The sequence below is a fragment of the Ptychodera flava genome, chromosome 21 (genome assembly GCF_041260155.1).
Source record: "Ptychodera flava strain L36383 chromosome 21, AS_Pfla_20210202, whole genome shotgun sequence".
NCBI classification, from domain to species: Eukaryota; Metazoa; Hemichordata; class Enteropneusta; family Ptychoderidae; genus Ptychodera; species Ptychodera flava.
The window spans coordinates 5,166,074-5,179,640 of NC_091948.1; the positions used below are offsets into that span (position 1 = coordinate 5,166,074).

General features: G+C 40.5%; 1 protein-coding gene across 9 annotated transcripts in view; it reads left to right on the forward strand.

The window, feature by feature from the left end:
- The window catches only part of LOC139121180 (histone-lysine N-methyltransferase ASH1L-like), a 111,993-nt gene that overhangs the window by 38,196 nt on the left and 60,230 nt on the right, over positions 1-13,567 (forward strand). For 5 of the 9 annotated variants that reach the window (XM_070685863.1, XM_070685865.1, XM_070685864.1 and 2 more), the window contains exons 1-2: positions 3,482-6,091; positions 9,622-9,789. In XM_070685863.1, the coding sequence (XP_070541964.1) occupies positions 5,868-6,091; positions 9,622-9,789 (392 nt within the window). In that variant the 5' untranslated portion in view covers positions 3,482-5,867. Of the gene's footprint in view, positions 1-1,041; positions 6,092-9,621; positions 9,790-13,567 lie in introns of those variants that run through there. The other 4 variants (XR_011549240.1, XR_011549241.1, XR_011549242.1 and 1 more) reach the window with 1 other exon arrangement.

Sequence of the window (13,567 nt, forward strand, 5' to 3'; positions counted from 1 at the left end):
TATCACGGTCAGGTTGTTTTTTGCATTGTTAATAGACACTGTGGCAAACTGCCAGATCACGAGAGTTCTAATTATTTTTTTCCTTTGCGTAAGTCTGTCGATGTGACATCATTCGTGCTGAGGCATATTGCCATATATGGAGAGCGGTGTGATAAAGCAGCTTGCTAGAATGACTGCAGGTTAGAAGTGTGTCACTGACACTTTTCGCCGCCTTTGAAACATCTCTACCCACATGGTGATATCAGATACACCCTCTCCAGATTCAGAAGCCATGAATAATGAAGCCTTGATCCACGTTCGGTTTTTGTGTACATTTCTGCATTTGTAACTACAAATCTGTAAAACAAAACAACGTGGTAAGAACAGCGCACAGTTTTAATATCGTGGTTATCTTACTTTTTAATCTCTCATGTTCAGTATCAGTCTCACTTTTGCCTGATCCAGGTTCATGAATATTCTCCATCCATAATGAGTCATTGTAATTATATTCGGATTCTGATACTCAAAACAATGCTCATTAATATGTTTGGCGTAAATTAATACTAACATGACGTGCTTGGAGCATGAGGTGTACCTGAACTTGAAATCTATCAAAATCAATCATCAGGGATCACCTTTTTTGCCAAAATTGTCACCAATGTTTATCCTGCTTTTGAGCTGTACTAGAATTGCCATGTTCCTGGTGATCAAGCTGTCAACAAAGATGGATCTATCCCAGCATGATTTAGTTCCAATAAGAAGGGGGAGATGTCATATGTACATATGATATTAGACTGCTGTACAGTGTGTGATTAATTTACCCTGGCTGGTATGACCTTACACGTTTTCTCAACTCAGGGTTTTGTTTTCTCACATATCACAGCTTTGCCTTATTCTCAGATGAGTCTAGCACCAGCATTACTCACCCAACATATTAATGCAACTTCGATTCCCCTGGGTCAAAACATTCTGCCTGATCTCATTTTTTCCCCCTTCAGATTTAATTCTCTTTTATAAACTTTATTAAATCGTCATTTTTCAATTTTTTTTTGCCTTCGGCAGAGTAAATCAAGGAAACTGTCAGCGTCATCAGGAGCAAAGCTGAATGGGATAAGCGCCAGGAAAAGCCAGACTTGCAGAGAGAAAATAAACTCACATTGTAGAAGTGGAACTCCAGAGGACAATACATCTTCATGTAATAGCACACATGACTCATCTAATGGGAAAGCTGCTGCTGTTAATGGGGAAACAATAGTAGAGAGTAGTAACAATACTACATGCAAGGAATTAAACTGTCAGAAGGTGGTGAAACACCCGAAGACGACGATCAGTAACAACAGGATGGATAACTTGCTGATGATTGTGCCTGAGTACAGCCGAACGCAGCACCTCGGCAGCGCGCACAATGGATCCGTTGATTCTGCGGATGAGGTGATCATGGAAAATTGTGATGCCTTTGAAAACGGGCTGAGTGTTTCTACTTGTGATACATTTGCCATGGAGACTGCTACCATGGAGACGGGAAACGGGGAAGAGGAAGGAGAGAGTGAGGTAGTGGAAAGCGGTAGCACAGTTGATGATGGTGCTCAGAATTTACCCATACCTATAGATACTGGAATGATTGTGGAAATATGTGAGGATGTAGAAGGAATTCTCGAAGGTTCAATTGATGATGAAAATCATGATTTTGGATACATGTCGTATGCACATAACTTTGGTGCTGACGCTGTGATCAATGAAAAGGACGTGGATATTGCGCTGGTCATGGTCACTAGCGATGAACAGGATACTGATAATGGAGCACAAACACCAGAGAATGTGTCCAAGTTGAATACGAACATAAACAGTGCTACGTACAGTGTACATTCTGGATATAGCCCTAAAGTCAAAGCATGTTTACAACAGAAACACAGTCCGAAGCCAGGCAAAGCAAGTCCCAAGGGCAGGAAGGGAAAAGAGAAATTGCTTACACCTTCCATCGAGAAAATTGCAAATGCCACCAGTGCAGAGACTGCTGTGAATGCAGAGAGCCATCTGCACCATGGAATTAAAACACCAAGCAAAGGTGCCAAGGGAAAGGGAAAGGCAGGGGAGAAATCATCAATCGCAAAAGACTGTAATTCTGTGAAGAAACCTCCTCCTAAAGGCTCCAAAAAAGGGAGTACCTCAAAGCCAGCAAAACCAGCAGAGAAAGAACACCGTAAAACCAAACCTAAGTCAGCCAGTCAGAAAGGAACTGACAGCCTGGTAACTGCCAAAGGTTCAAAGTCCAAAAGTAAGCCGTTAGGGGACGACAGTGTTGTGTCGCCGCCCGCTGCTAAGAAAGAATCAAAACCTAAAAAGACTAAGAGTGCTAGTAAGGACAAAAATGCCATGAAGCTGTCAAAAATAGCTAAGTCAAAAGCAAGTGCCAGAAAAGTATCTCATATACTCAAACACAAAAAAGTGACGGACAGGACTAAACAGCCGTCCAAGAAACAACAGAAACTTTTAGCAGCAATGAGTAAAGTATCAGATGATCATCACAATCAAGACGTAGAAATAATATCCATAGAAAATACAGACGTAAACAGGACTAAATCAAAAACCACCAAACCAAGAAACAAAAAGGCAAAGTCGCAGATTCAGAAACCTGTGACTTTGCCTGAACAAAATGTAAAGGGCAAAGTTGAATCAGACAGTACAAAGAAAAGTAGTCTGCCCAAAAAATCACAGAAAATGAAAAACATAACAAAAGTACATGCTGCTAAGAAGAAAAACTGCGATAAACCCACGGATCTTATCGTTGAGAAGCACGGTGAAAACCTATTTACTTCCTTGTCAGTTTCCTTGGAAGCTGATGAACTGCCAGAAAAGCTGCCACAGAATAAATCAGGAGCAAGAGAGAGGTCAAAGTCCAGGAAACGGAAAAGGAAGCATGCTGCAGATCACCTTGACGACAATGAGAACATTACTGTGGACATAGCTCCAGTTGAGTCCACAAAATCCATAACTGTCAACACCAGTGAGTGTGACAGTCCAGTGGAAAAGGCCCCAGTTGTATCTGTGAAAACGAAAAGAGGAAGGCCAAAAAAGAAGGTCACTAAGGATGCTGCGATTTTGAAGTATAACTCTGTGCCAAATACCGTCAATATGACAGCCCCAGTCCTCGTGTCTAGCCCCTCTGGATCGGTAAAGGCTAAAAAGAAACAGCAGCTCAACAGTACCAAGAGGTCACTGCCAAATACGAACGTCGACGAGACTGCCAATCAGTCTGTAGTTGTTGTCAAGGACAAGTCGGGTGAATTGAATCCAAAGTCGTCCAGAAAGCGGAAAAAGGATAGTTTAGAGGCTGAGCAGATTACAGTATCACTGGACAGCACTGCAGTCGGGCAGGTTTCCAGCCAGTCGAGTGTATCTCCGAGTGCTTCCAACAGTGCCAGTACGCAGACAGTTGGTGTCATGACAAGCAATATTCCTAGTACTCAAGAACCACCCAAGGTGTGCCTGAAAGAAATCGCTGTACAGACAGACGAGTCAAGTCTCTCCTACACCAGTCACATGAGACGGTACAAGAAAATGAAGAAATCAAGAGAATATACCAAGAGAGGTTCAAGCTCCAAGCTAATTAGGCCAAGAACATTTGGATTTGAGAGGCTCTCACCTGTTGAGCCGCTTGCTCCACCACAGGATTTTCCCATCCATTCAAAGCAGAAAGAACAGACTCCCTCACCCCAGAGTGAAACGACGTGTGCTAGTGAGGAAACACTGTTCAGCGACAGTGGGATTGGCACTGACAACAACAGCAACTCAGATCACTCGGTTGACAAACAAGGACACGGGCGGCGGAAGACTATATCCTCCACGGGCTCTGACATCCTGAGTGATATTGTGGAGCCGGACATGTCCGATCTGGCACCAGTGGGATCGTTCAGCTCTCAGCAGCACAGTAAAGAACACACGAAAGACAAACACCATAAGCACAAGCAGCATCACATTAAAAAGAAGCACAAGCACCTGAGGCCGATACACGAGATCGACCCGGCTTTCCAGCTGGAGCTGGATGCTTTGCTTGGGCAGTTCAAAGATCTGAGAATCTCAAAACTACATAAGCACGTTCACAGGATGATGAGTGGACGCATCGGCTCGTCGCTGCCAAGAAATCACCTGAGTACAATAGCCAAGCTGAATACTTGCTTCAGCACGTATTTGAGACCTCGCCACCATGCGTCATGGTCCAGCCACAAAATCAAGAAAGCCAAGCACAAGAGGAACCGCAAGATGAAAGAGAAATTGAAAGCACTGGCAAGGAAAGAACTGAAAGCTCTGAGAAAGGGAAAGAAGAAAAGAAAGAGGAAAGAGAAGGTTGCAAGCATGTGGACGGAGCAAATTGAAACTGTGGAAGTCTTGCAAGCTGTGGAAGTCTACAAGCAGCCAGTCTTCAAAGGGGGCAGTTTCCTTCAAGAAGTCGATCTTGACGTCTCAAAAGATAGCATTGATGATGCTATCGATGCCTGCATTGCAAAGTACATCAGTGAGAATGGAAAACCACTGCCCCTGGCCTCACCTTTATCCTCTGCTGAGAACAGCAGTAGGGGAGAGGAGATGGATCTTGAATCCCTCTATGGTCCTTTCACTTCAGTTACTGCCAACAATTCACCTTTCAATAGCAATGAACTTGAAAAAGAAACCTCCAAAAGCTACCGACAGAGTGGCAAATCAAAGAGAAAAACGAGCATCGAACATTCAAAGGATGGAAGGAGTACAAATGTTCCTCTCAAGGAAGTAAAACTAGCCAAACATTGCCGGGTAAGCAAAAGAGCTGATGCGAATGCACAAGCTGAAAATCAAGAGAAAACCCACAAGGCATATCCATCTTTGAGTTCTTCATCATGTGCAAACACTCCGAAGAGGACTGAGAAGAAGAACAATCAGCAGAAATGCAAGCCAAACACGACAAAGTCAAAAAGGTCATCAGAAGTTGCCTTTGAGCCACAGGTCGCAGAATTATTACTCAGTGCAAGTGAGAACCCTGTGGAAGAATCTGGCAAGGTCTTGTCAAAAATCTCTGTGGATGGTTCAAAGAGTTCTGTGGATAGTGCAATCGAATCTTGCATCAAGAAATACGCGGATGGAACACCTGAGGACGACAGTAGTGATGAAGATGTCTACTGTGATGATGATTATGATGACGATGTTGGTCACAGCAGGGATGATGGTGGTGGTTTTGACAATTACATTGACAGTTCAGACAGCGATGAACCACTGTCTAAAATCAGAGAGCAGAGTCAGCGACTGCAACGACAGCATGCCGAACAGCTTAGGGAGCAATTTGGAGATTCCATCGATGAAGCCATAGAAGCTTGCCTAAAGAAGTACACATCACCGCTTAGGAAGCCTGCGGAGGACACATCACATTCCAACTTCGACATAAAGAGTACAGAACAGTCATTTGAGAAGCCAAAACAGGGGAAAGACAAAGACAAGCGAAAGAAGCATTCCTCTTCTTCCAGTGGCAACTCAAAAAGTAAGACTCCAAGCGTAGAAATAGTTGTAGATTCAGACAGTGAGGATGCGTCAGCCGATGTTGATGACACGGCTAGTCCTGATAACATTCCACAGACAAGTCAGAACACTGCCGGGAGTGAGAAATCCAAGGGTAACATCACAGGTAGGACACAGAAAACATACACACATCCTGTGAAATCAAGGACTAAGCAGAGCGCCAGAAGGCAGCAGAGTAAAAAACTGCTGTCAAGTGCTCTGCAGAGGCAGAGACTGGCTATCAAAAAATCAAAGCTTGATCAGAAAAAGACTTCTGGAGGGGACATGCACAAAGGGAGCGGTTCCAAGAAGCAGCAGGGAGTTCAAGAGACCGGCAGCCAGTCCAGCAATCATCAGGGAAGGATATGCAGGGAGAAAAGGACAACTCTGAAGACAGTGTCATAGACGCCATCAACACCGTTGTCAAGAGAGCCCAGGGATGTAACAGGACACAGAAAAACAAAGGCAAGTCCAGTACACCCAAGGTAAATATCAACGCCAAGCGGAAAAAGGAGATTAAAGGCAGCGAGGTTCCGCGAAAGAGGCTTAAAGTGGAAAGTGCAGGAGATATCAACAAGCTCAAGAAAGAGTAAGTATCTATTCATTTTGAAAGCTGTTTCAGTAATTGCAAGCTTGCCTGGAAGGGTATACTAATCGTATTTAAGACAGCATAGTCTGATATGAATTATTGAGCGCTGGGGGTATGCTTCAAAGAAAACATCAGCCAGATGACAGGCATCATTTAGAGTTGTTTTGAAAAACATATCAATGATTACATAAAGCAGTTCTTCTGAGGTAGGATTATTTGACAAAATCAGATGAAACAGAAGTAAATCAGGGGAGGAGAATATATCATCAAAAAAATGGCAGGTAATGGACAGGATATTCATTACATATAAACAAAGAGTCCCATTATGGGAGTATGAAAGAGACAGAGAGACAGCCATTGTTGTTATCAGTGTATGACTTCACGGCATCCACGGCAAATTACAGTTTGCAGACAGTTAGATAGACATGTAATGACTTCTGAGAAGCCGTGCTTTGCAAGATGTTTTACTCCGCAATACTGCAGAGGCCCCCATTCGTCTCCCTTGCCAATTCGTATCTGCAGACATGCAGTATCCCCTAAAACCGGGCTGTTGCTGGATGGATGGTTGGCTCAAGGACTTGATAATCTCCCTGTCAGAGGGTTAATGAGTTGGATTAAAAAAATGTCAAAGTGCGCCAGGAAATGGGCAAATCACTGTGGAATGAATTCTCCTAATGTTGACTGGTTTTCAACATTGTTATTGATTATAGCCCTGGCCACAGGGGGAACCAGACTTCATTAGTTTTATGATACCCTTTATTAAGATCTTGACTCCTGAAGAGCCTGGGTGATTATATCATAAATTAATTGCCATGGATGTTTGCTTGGCTGTGTAATGGAAAAATAATGAAAATGTGAGAAAGTTCACACACGGAGGCAAGCTGCTAATAGAATTCCTAGACAATTTAAGAGCCCCCAGTGCTGGTACTAGACTGCAATGAAATTATATTAGATACAGTCACCACCTGGTTACTCTGCTCCAATGCGTGCTAAGGGAGTGGAGTTCACCCACTCCGTGTCACTGACTCTTTGCAACCGGAACCAACTCATTACAGCTTGTGCTTAAGACTTAGCACCCAGACTGTTGCCCCACACTTTTCTTAAAAACATGATTGTTTTATTAATGCTGTGCCCTCGAACTCATAACATTTCTGCATTTTGAAGTCAATTCAGGCATTTTGTGACATGTCTTTGAGTCAGCCCTACATAAGTGCATGCAATATTTTAGATAGTCAATGGTCAACCAGAACTGTCCTCATTAGTTGTGCATCATTTTGACTGTAGATTACTTTTCTGTTTTTTCTTCAAAAACATTATTTTTCCGTGCCTTTTGAAAATATAAATATTTTGATATTCTTGAAGGTGTTTATAATGCTTTCCTGCCAAACATTTGCCGAATACTATATGTATGAAAGTTACACAGGCTGGCTGTTGATGCGTTTTCTACAGTCTAATTCTTTCCCAACTATTTCATCAATACTATTACACTTTTTTTTCCCCCGTCTCATCCCAGTGAAATTAAAACTAGACCTGTTGAAAAAAGCATTCTGCTGCATAGTGGAAAACAAACAAAAAAAATCCATCCCATTTCCAATCCTATTTCATCTTTCCCTGATCTGTTTTTTTCACATCAATAGATAATAAACAAATCCAACTTTCAAAAGTTTTTACTGTACACATGCATTCAGGGTAATCCATATACTAGTGTAAGGCTTAATATATCTTCCTTCAGTGTAGTATTAAACACTTTAATGCCCTCAATATCAGGCACAGACAACACCGTAAATAATATTGTGCCTGTTTTAAAAAGGGCAATTGATAAAATGAAATCAGCAAAATGTGTTTTTGCCTGCCAACTTTGTGAGCCCTGACATAATTGTTATACGCCACAGTTTTATAACCCCAGCATTCTTCTCATAAAGTGCACCTCATAGCACCTAAATAAACTCATGTCATCCATTCTGCTTTTCTGTAAATACCTGCATACAATAGAACCTTCCACTCCCATATGTCTCTGCAAAGCTTATCTGCGATCACTGCCATTCTGATGACTGACTCAACATAGAGTCTGTTGGAGGGGAAAATATTTTACGCACATGACAAGTATGATGCCTGAGCATATGAATCTTAACTGACAGCATTGATTTCTAATTCTAAACTATGTATGACCTGCCATTGTGTTGTTTTTTCGACTGCCATTTATTCCTATGTGTGAGTAAAATACAGTAAAGCTAACCAAGCAGTATTATCTGTGACACATACCAAGCGATTTCTTTCAGAAATGTCTAAGTGACCAAACCAAGTGATTTCTTTCAGAAATGTCTAAGTGACAAAACCTAGCATTATTTAGTCACCGGCAAGATTTACACAAATAACCTATTTTCATGGAGGAGCAGAAATTAATCTCAGTGATGGCTATCAAGTTACTATTCAGCACACAAAGCGGACGAGCAATTTCAAAATGAAAGCTCCATATTCTAGGAGGAGATGGATCAATTTGAAAACCCACATTTAAATTTGACCAATGTGTCAACTGATATTAAACTCACCAGTACATGTGAGTCCTGACATTCCCCAAGGCACAGCAACCATGATATGATCTTTGTAATTTGATCAAAATAAACTTGTATCGGCGTATCCGTAATTACTATTTGATAAGGGCATATTTCAGCAAGCTCCCAATGGACTATCTGCTCGATTGATATTACTGAAATATTTTATTTTTTTTGCATTTAGTAAAATGTTTATCTTCAATGACAGGCAAGAGACGATCATTGTTGAAATTACTGAAAACTTTCTGAGTGCACTTTGCCTCGGAGCTCTGCTTCAGTCAAAATGTCACAGGGGCTTGTTGTGCCTTTTTAAGTGCCTGTTAGATTAGTCTCAAGGAGACTTTGCCATTTTAATTCTGTGATAGGAGCAGTGATGATCAATTACTGTGTGTTGTTTCCCTATCTGCCACATGTCCATTGATACAACGTCATTGACATCAAAGTCATTGAATGACTACCACAATACTGCTTGATAAAATCTTTCAACAGCTGTCATCAGCAACTGCTGATTTTACTAAAGAATCCGACACAGCAGAGAAAAGGCTATACATTGCCAGCTGTACTTTTTCCCTATTACATTTTGTGATGTGAATTTTTCTCTGAAAGCTTGTCCCTCATTTAGACCTTTTCACCCAAGTCTAATGTGTAACTAGATCCAGCTTTGCCATATCAAAAACATCAGGGTTGTACCAAAGCTTATAATAAGTCGGTAGAGGTGGCCCTCTTTTGTGTCTAGGTGCATCTACCTTGTTGCCCACGGCACATAGGTTGCACTGTCTTGGTCTGCCTACCTTTCTAAATCCCTTTATCATCCGTAGTAGTCCAGCTTAAAAATTTGTCCATAGCAAAGGACAGAATTGTTTTAAAGGTTGACGCTTTCAGGGTTTAACAACCTTCTCATCCCCATTTCCATGTTCAGAGGTCCAACTTTGGCATGAAAGGGTATAACCCTCAGTATGTGTGTGTTTTCTTCCACAGTGCCAAATCAAGCAACCAGAAAACATATCAGAACAGCAAGAAAACCAGCACCAAGGAGAGCAAGAACAGGGGAGAAAAGAAGCCGCAAACGAAGAAACAGGAGCCATGCCTGCCCAGGAAGAAATTCTGGAAAGCGGGGATCTACTCTGATGCATTCAAACAGGATGTGTAAGTGACAAGTTACACTTGAATTAATGAGGGATGCAGTAGACAGGATGCCTTCATCAAGTTAAGATAGATATGCAGATAAAGAAGGCTCTCAACCATAAACCTCGATAAGGACTGACAGCAGTAGAAGTGATAGTGATGGTGCCGTAATTTGCTTTACAAACAGGACAAACGGGCGGCCGTTTCACCTTGTTTTCCATCGAAATACAAATGACATGGTGCTGGCTTGCTCTCTCACACAGGGATAGAGAAAAAAAAATAGCAAGCTGAATGAGGTGTAATTTGCACGGGGGGTCTCAAACTGTCAAGAAATTACAGGCCTCCTAGGTGTGCTCTTTGCTAGGTAGACTTAATCATTGGCCTGGAGATAACAAAGCTATTGGATTTTGTGCTGTATCAGGGGCCGGGGTCTTCTACACTGCTGACCCTCATTGAATCTCTCAGTAGATGTTATGGAGCAGGGAGAAACTCATCCGACATAGTCTGAAATAGAAATTATGATATAATTTATGTTTAATGTAATAAATTATATGAAATACAAAGCAAAACTTTGTTTGCTTTGGTTAAAATTTATTGAAATTTTGACTTTTATGAGACACATAAAGTATGTTACTAAAACAAGTGAATACAATCTTATAGTTCCTTTGAGAAATGATATCCATGTCAACAATTTCCGTCCGCCTTTCTCAGTTCATAAATCTGACCTGTCCAAATAAATTGTCTAAAATAAATATCAAAATGATTATTATTGTTTTGACACAATAGAAAAAACGAGGTAGCTATCACACTCAATTAATGGAATCCATAAATCATAAGGAAATTCTCTGAAAATGAGCAAACTGGCGCTACATATTTATGTATCCCAGTTTTCCATTTTGTTATGTGTTATTGTCTTGGAGAAGAGCAGTTCTCAGAACTACATTCCTATTTCGCAATTTTCCGAGTCATAAGCTACAGCCAAGTCATTATCTTCATCATCATTATCATCAACATCATTGTCATATTTGCAATCATTCCAACAGTTATCTATCTTTATCAAAGTCAGATAAATCCCCATCGCAGAATGTGTTTTTCCAAGTCAATTTTTCAAATATCCTATCAGTGTCTGCCTCCAACCATGAAATTAAAGTCCTCCGGAACCCTCATTTCTTACCTGATTCTTATCGTCTTTAGAGGAAAGAGGTTTAACTGAATCAATGGTGAGCATTTGAGTTCCAAGCCTACGGCAACATTAGCTTTAAATGTCAAAAATCTTCATCGACCATTAATAATTTCGTCAAGGGTGGTAATTTAAAATGCAGCTCCAGTGTGTACCCTTAAGAATATGATAAAATACCAAGTATTCAGCTTACCTACGCCTCCATTTTTCAAAAGCACACTGCTATTATTCACTAGAGTGTGCATCTTAGCCAAATTGACTCGAAAAAATTTTCTCTGAAGAAAATTCCACATATTTCCAATAATTGTATATGACATGTGCAAAGAAATGTCCAGAAATTTCTAAATTGACCCAAAGAATTCAGAAATGTTGTAGGCTAGGGGACACACTGTCTTAATACAGGTATTCGCTGTTTTCTTTCTTTTGAGACTTTCCTATGCTATTGGAAAGAGCAGGGCCATACCAAAGACTTAACGATGAAAAGGTGAAGTATTTGAGTAAAAACTTCATTTTGGGCCATAGTTATATTCAATGGAACAGTCAAACATGGTGGTACATTGTGGAGCAACAATGTAACACAGCATACCAAGAGATACTGCAAGAAAACTACATTTAAGCTGCACTGTTCTAATCGTGTAAAATGTCAAACTACTTAAGCTCCAATTACAAGATTTACGGCCCGCGACAGTTGAAAATTTAGTTTCTATATTTGCAGAAAGAAGAATGCGAGCCTGAGAATGCATGTTAGTTTTGAGTAATGCCAAATAGGCATTCCTCAGTTCTTTAATGGAAATTGTCTCTTAATGTAGATTTATAGGGGCTGCATCGACTTGTGGAAATGCAGAAAATAAATTACATCAGTTTAATTGCATTATATTATGGGAACTGTAAAGTTGCAGATAATCATACCATGAAGGATTTGGCACTTTAGGGAAAATTAAGTTTGTTCACTCACAGGTGGTATTTGTGGAGGAAAGACAGTCACACGGAAAAAAAATGTTAACAACTGGACTTAGTCCACCTTATGTCGATCAGGTTTGCTTAATTGAATAATGCTGTGTAGTCATGGGCTGCCATATCACATCTCTTGACCCCTGAGAGGTGACCTTGTGCAATGCATTGTGGGTATACGGTAGCCGAGATACAGCAAGTTTCTCAAATCCATGTTGAGTCTGTTTTGGATTGAGCTATGTCTGACAGTTTTATTGTATATTTACAACTTTTCTCACACAATCCAAATGACAAGTGTTGTAGCCCATAAGAAATACATGCACTCTGGCTCCAAAAGTGGTAAATCATATGTTGCCAACTATTTTCTACGTGAGTTTAAATAGAGGTTCTCTTGACAATTAATCCATAATTGTTTTCTGATACTTTTCATCAATTCAGGCATTTCTTCATGTTTTGACAAATTCAATTTCAGTATCACTGAGGCAATATTCCTCATTGGGTGGTAGATCTTTGGCAAGAAAATGATAAAATGTGAAAAAAATGCAAATGAAAACAAAAATTATCTTTTATATGTTGTTCCAAATATGTTTATAACTATCATACATGGTTTATTACTCTGCTATTATTAATTTTTTTCTAGAAGAACATTAAAGTATAAGTATAGTGTGCAAATCTAAGTGAATATCAAGGATTTGCTGGGTGTACTTTCAAACTAACACATATCACAGGAAAAGTCGTGAATTTTCTGCCTATCCTCCCAACACTTTGTATGTGATAACCTTGAAGATAAATTCTGCAGAGAGTGTAAACTGACATTCAGGGCAAGACTTGCAATTTCCTGTCGACATTTAGATTGCTCATCTAGCAGAGTGTGTCGTGCAATTGAAAACCCAATCTCCCGGCATCCAAGTGGTTTTTTTCCCACTCCTGCCCTTTTTTTTTCAACCCCTAAATCGTGAAATTGGAAAAACCCATTAGCACTTTAAAATTGAGATCAAGTTATAGAGTGCTGTGAAATAGCTGGTAACTCAATTCTATTTTGTTTCAAGCTAAAAGCACACCTGTAGTCAATTGGATGTTTGTGTCTCTGACCCTGCCTATGGCAGGTCAGCCTGCTGTGAGGCTGCTACGTGAATGTCGAAAAAAAAAAGGCTGTGCCAAGATCAATTTGTCAGCTCGCTCTAGGTGAAATGTTTTGTGAGGATTTAGAGATGTGGTCATGCCATGCTATCAATAAAGGGTCACTTCGGAAATTGAATGGTACATCTTGTGGATGTATGGCTATTAATACCGGTACTTGTGCAAGGTGAAAGGTCACATATTGCTCTGAGGTCAAAGGTTGTCTGATCAAACTCTGGTTTAACAGAGAGAGAGAGCTGCCAAAAGGTCTGGAACATTACTCCATTGCTTGAATAGAATAGCCGTTCATGCTTCAATTTACATTTTTACCTTTTGCACAGAAATATTCCTATCCATTTTCCATAGTCATTTGGGCATCAAAGGATATTGACTCAAAAATGTCAGTCATTTAGCTTTGAAAATTAGTGTCTTGTTTTCAATAACTTTTGATCAGGCCAAGACCCATCTCTTCATAACTGCCTGTACTTAAATCAACAAAATGCTCCGATTAAACATCTTCCAGTTATTTACCATTGCGTCTGTTGCTAC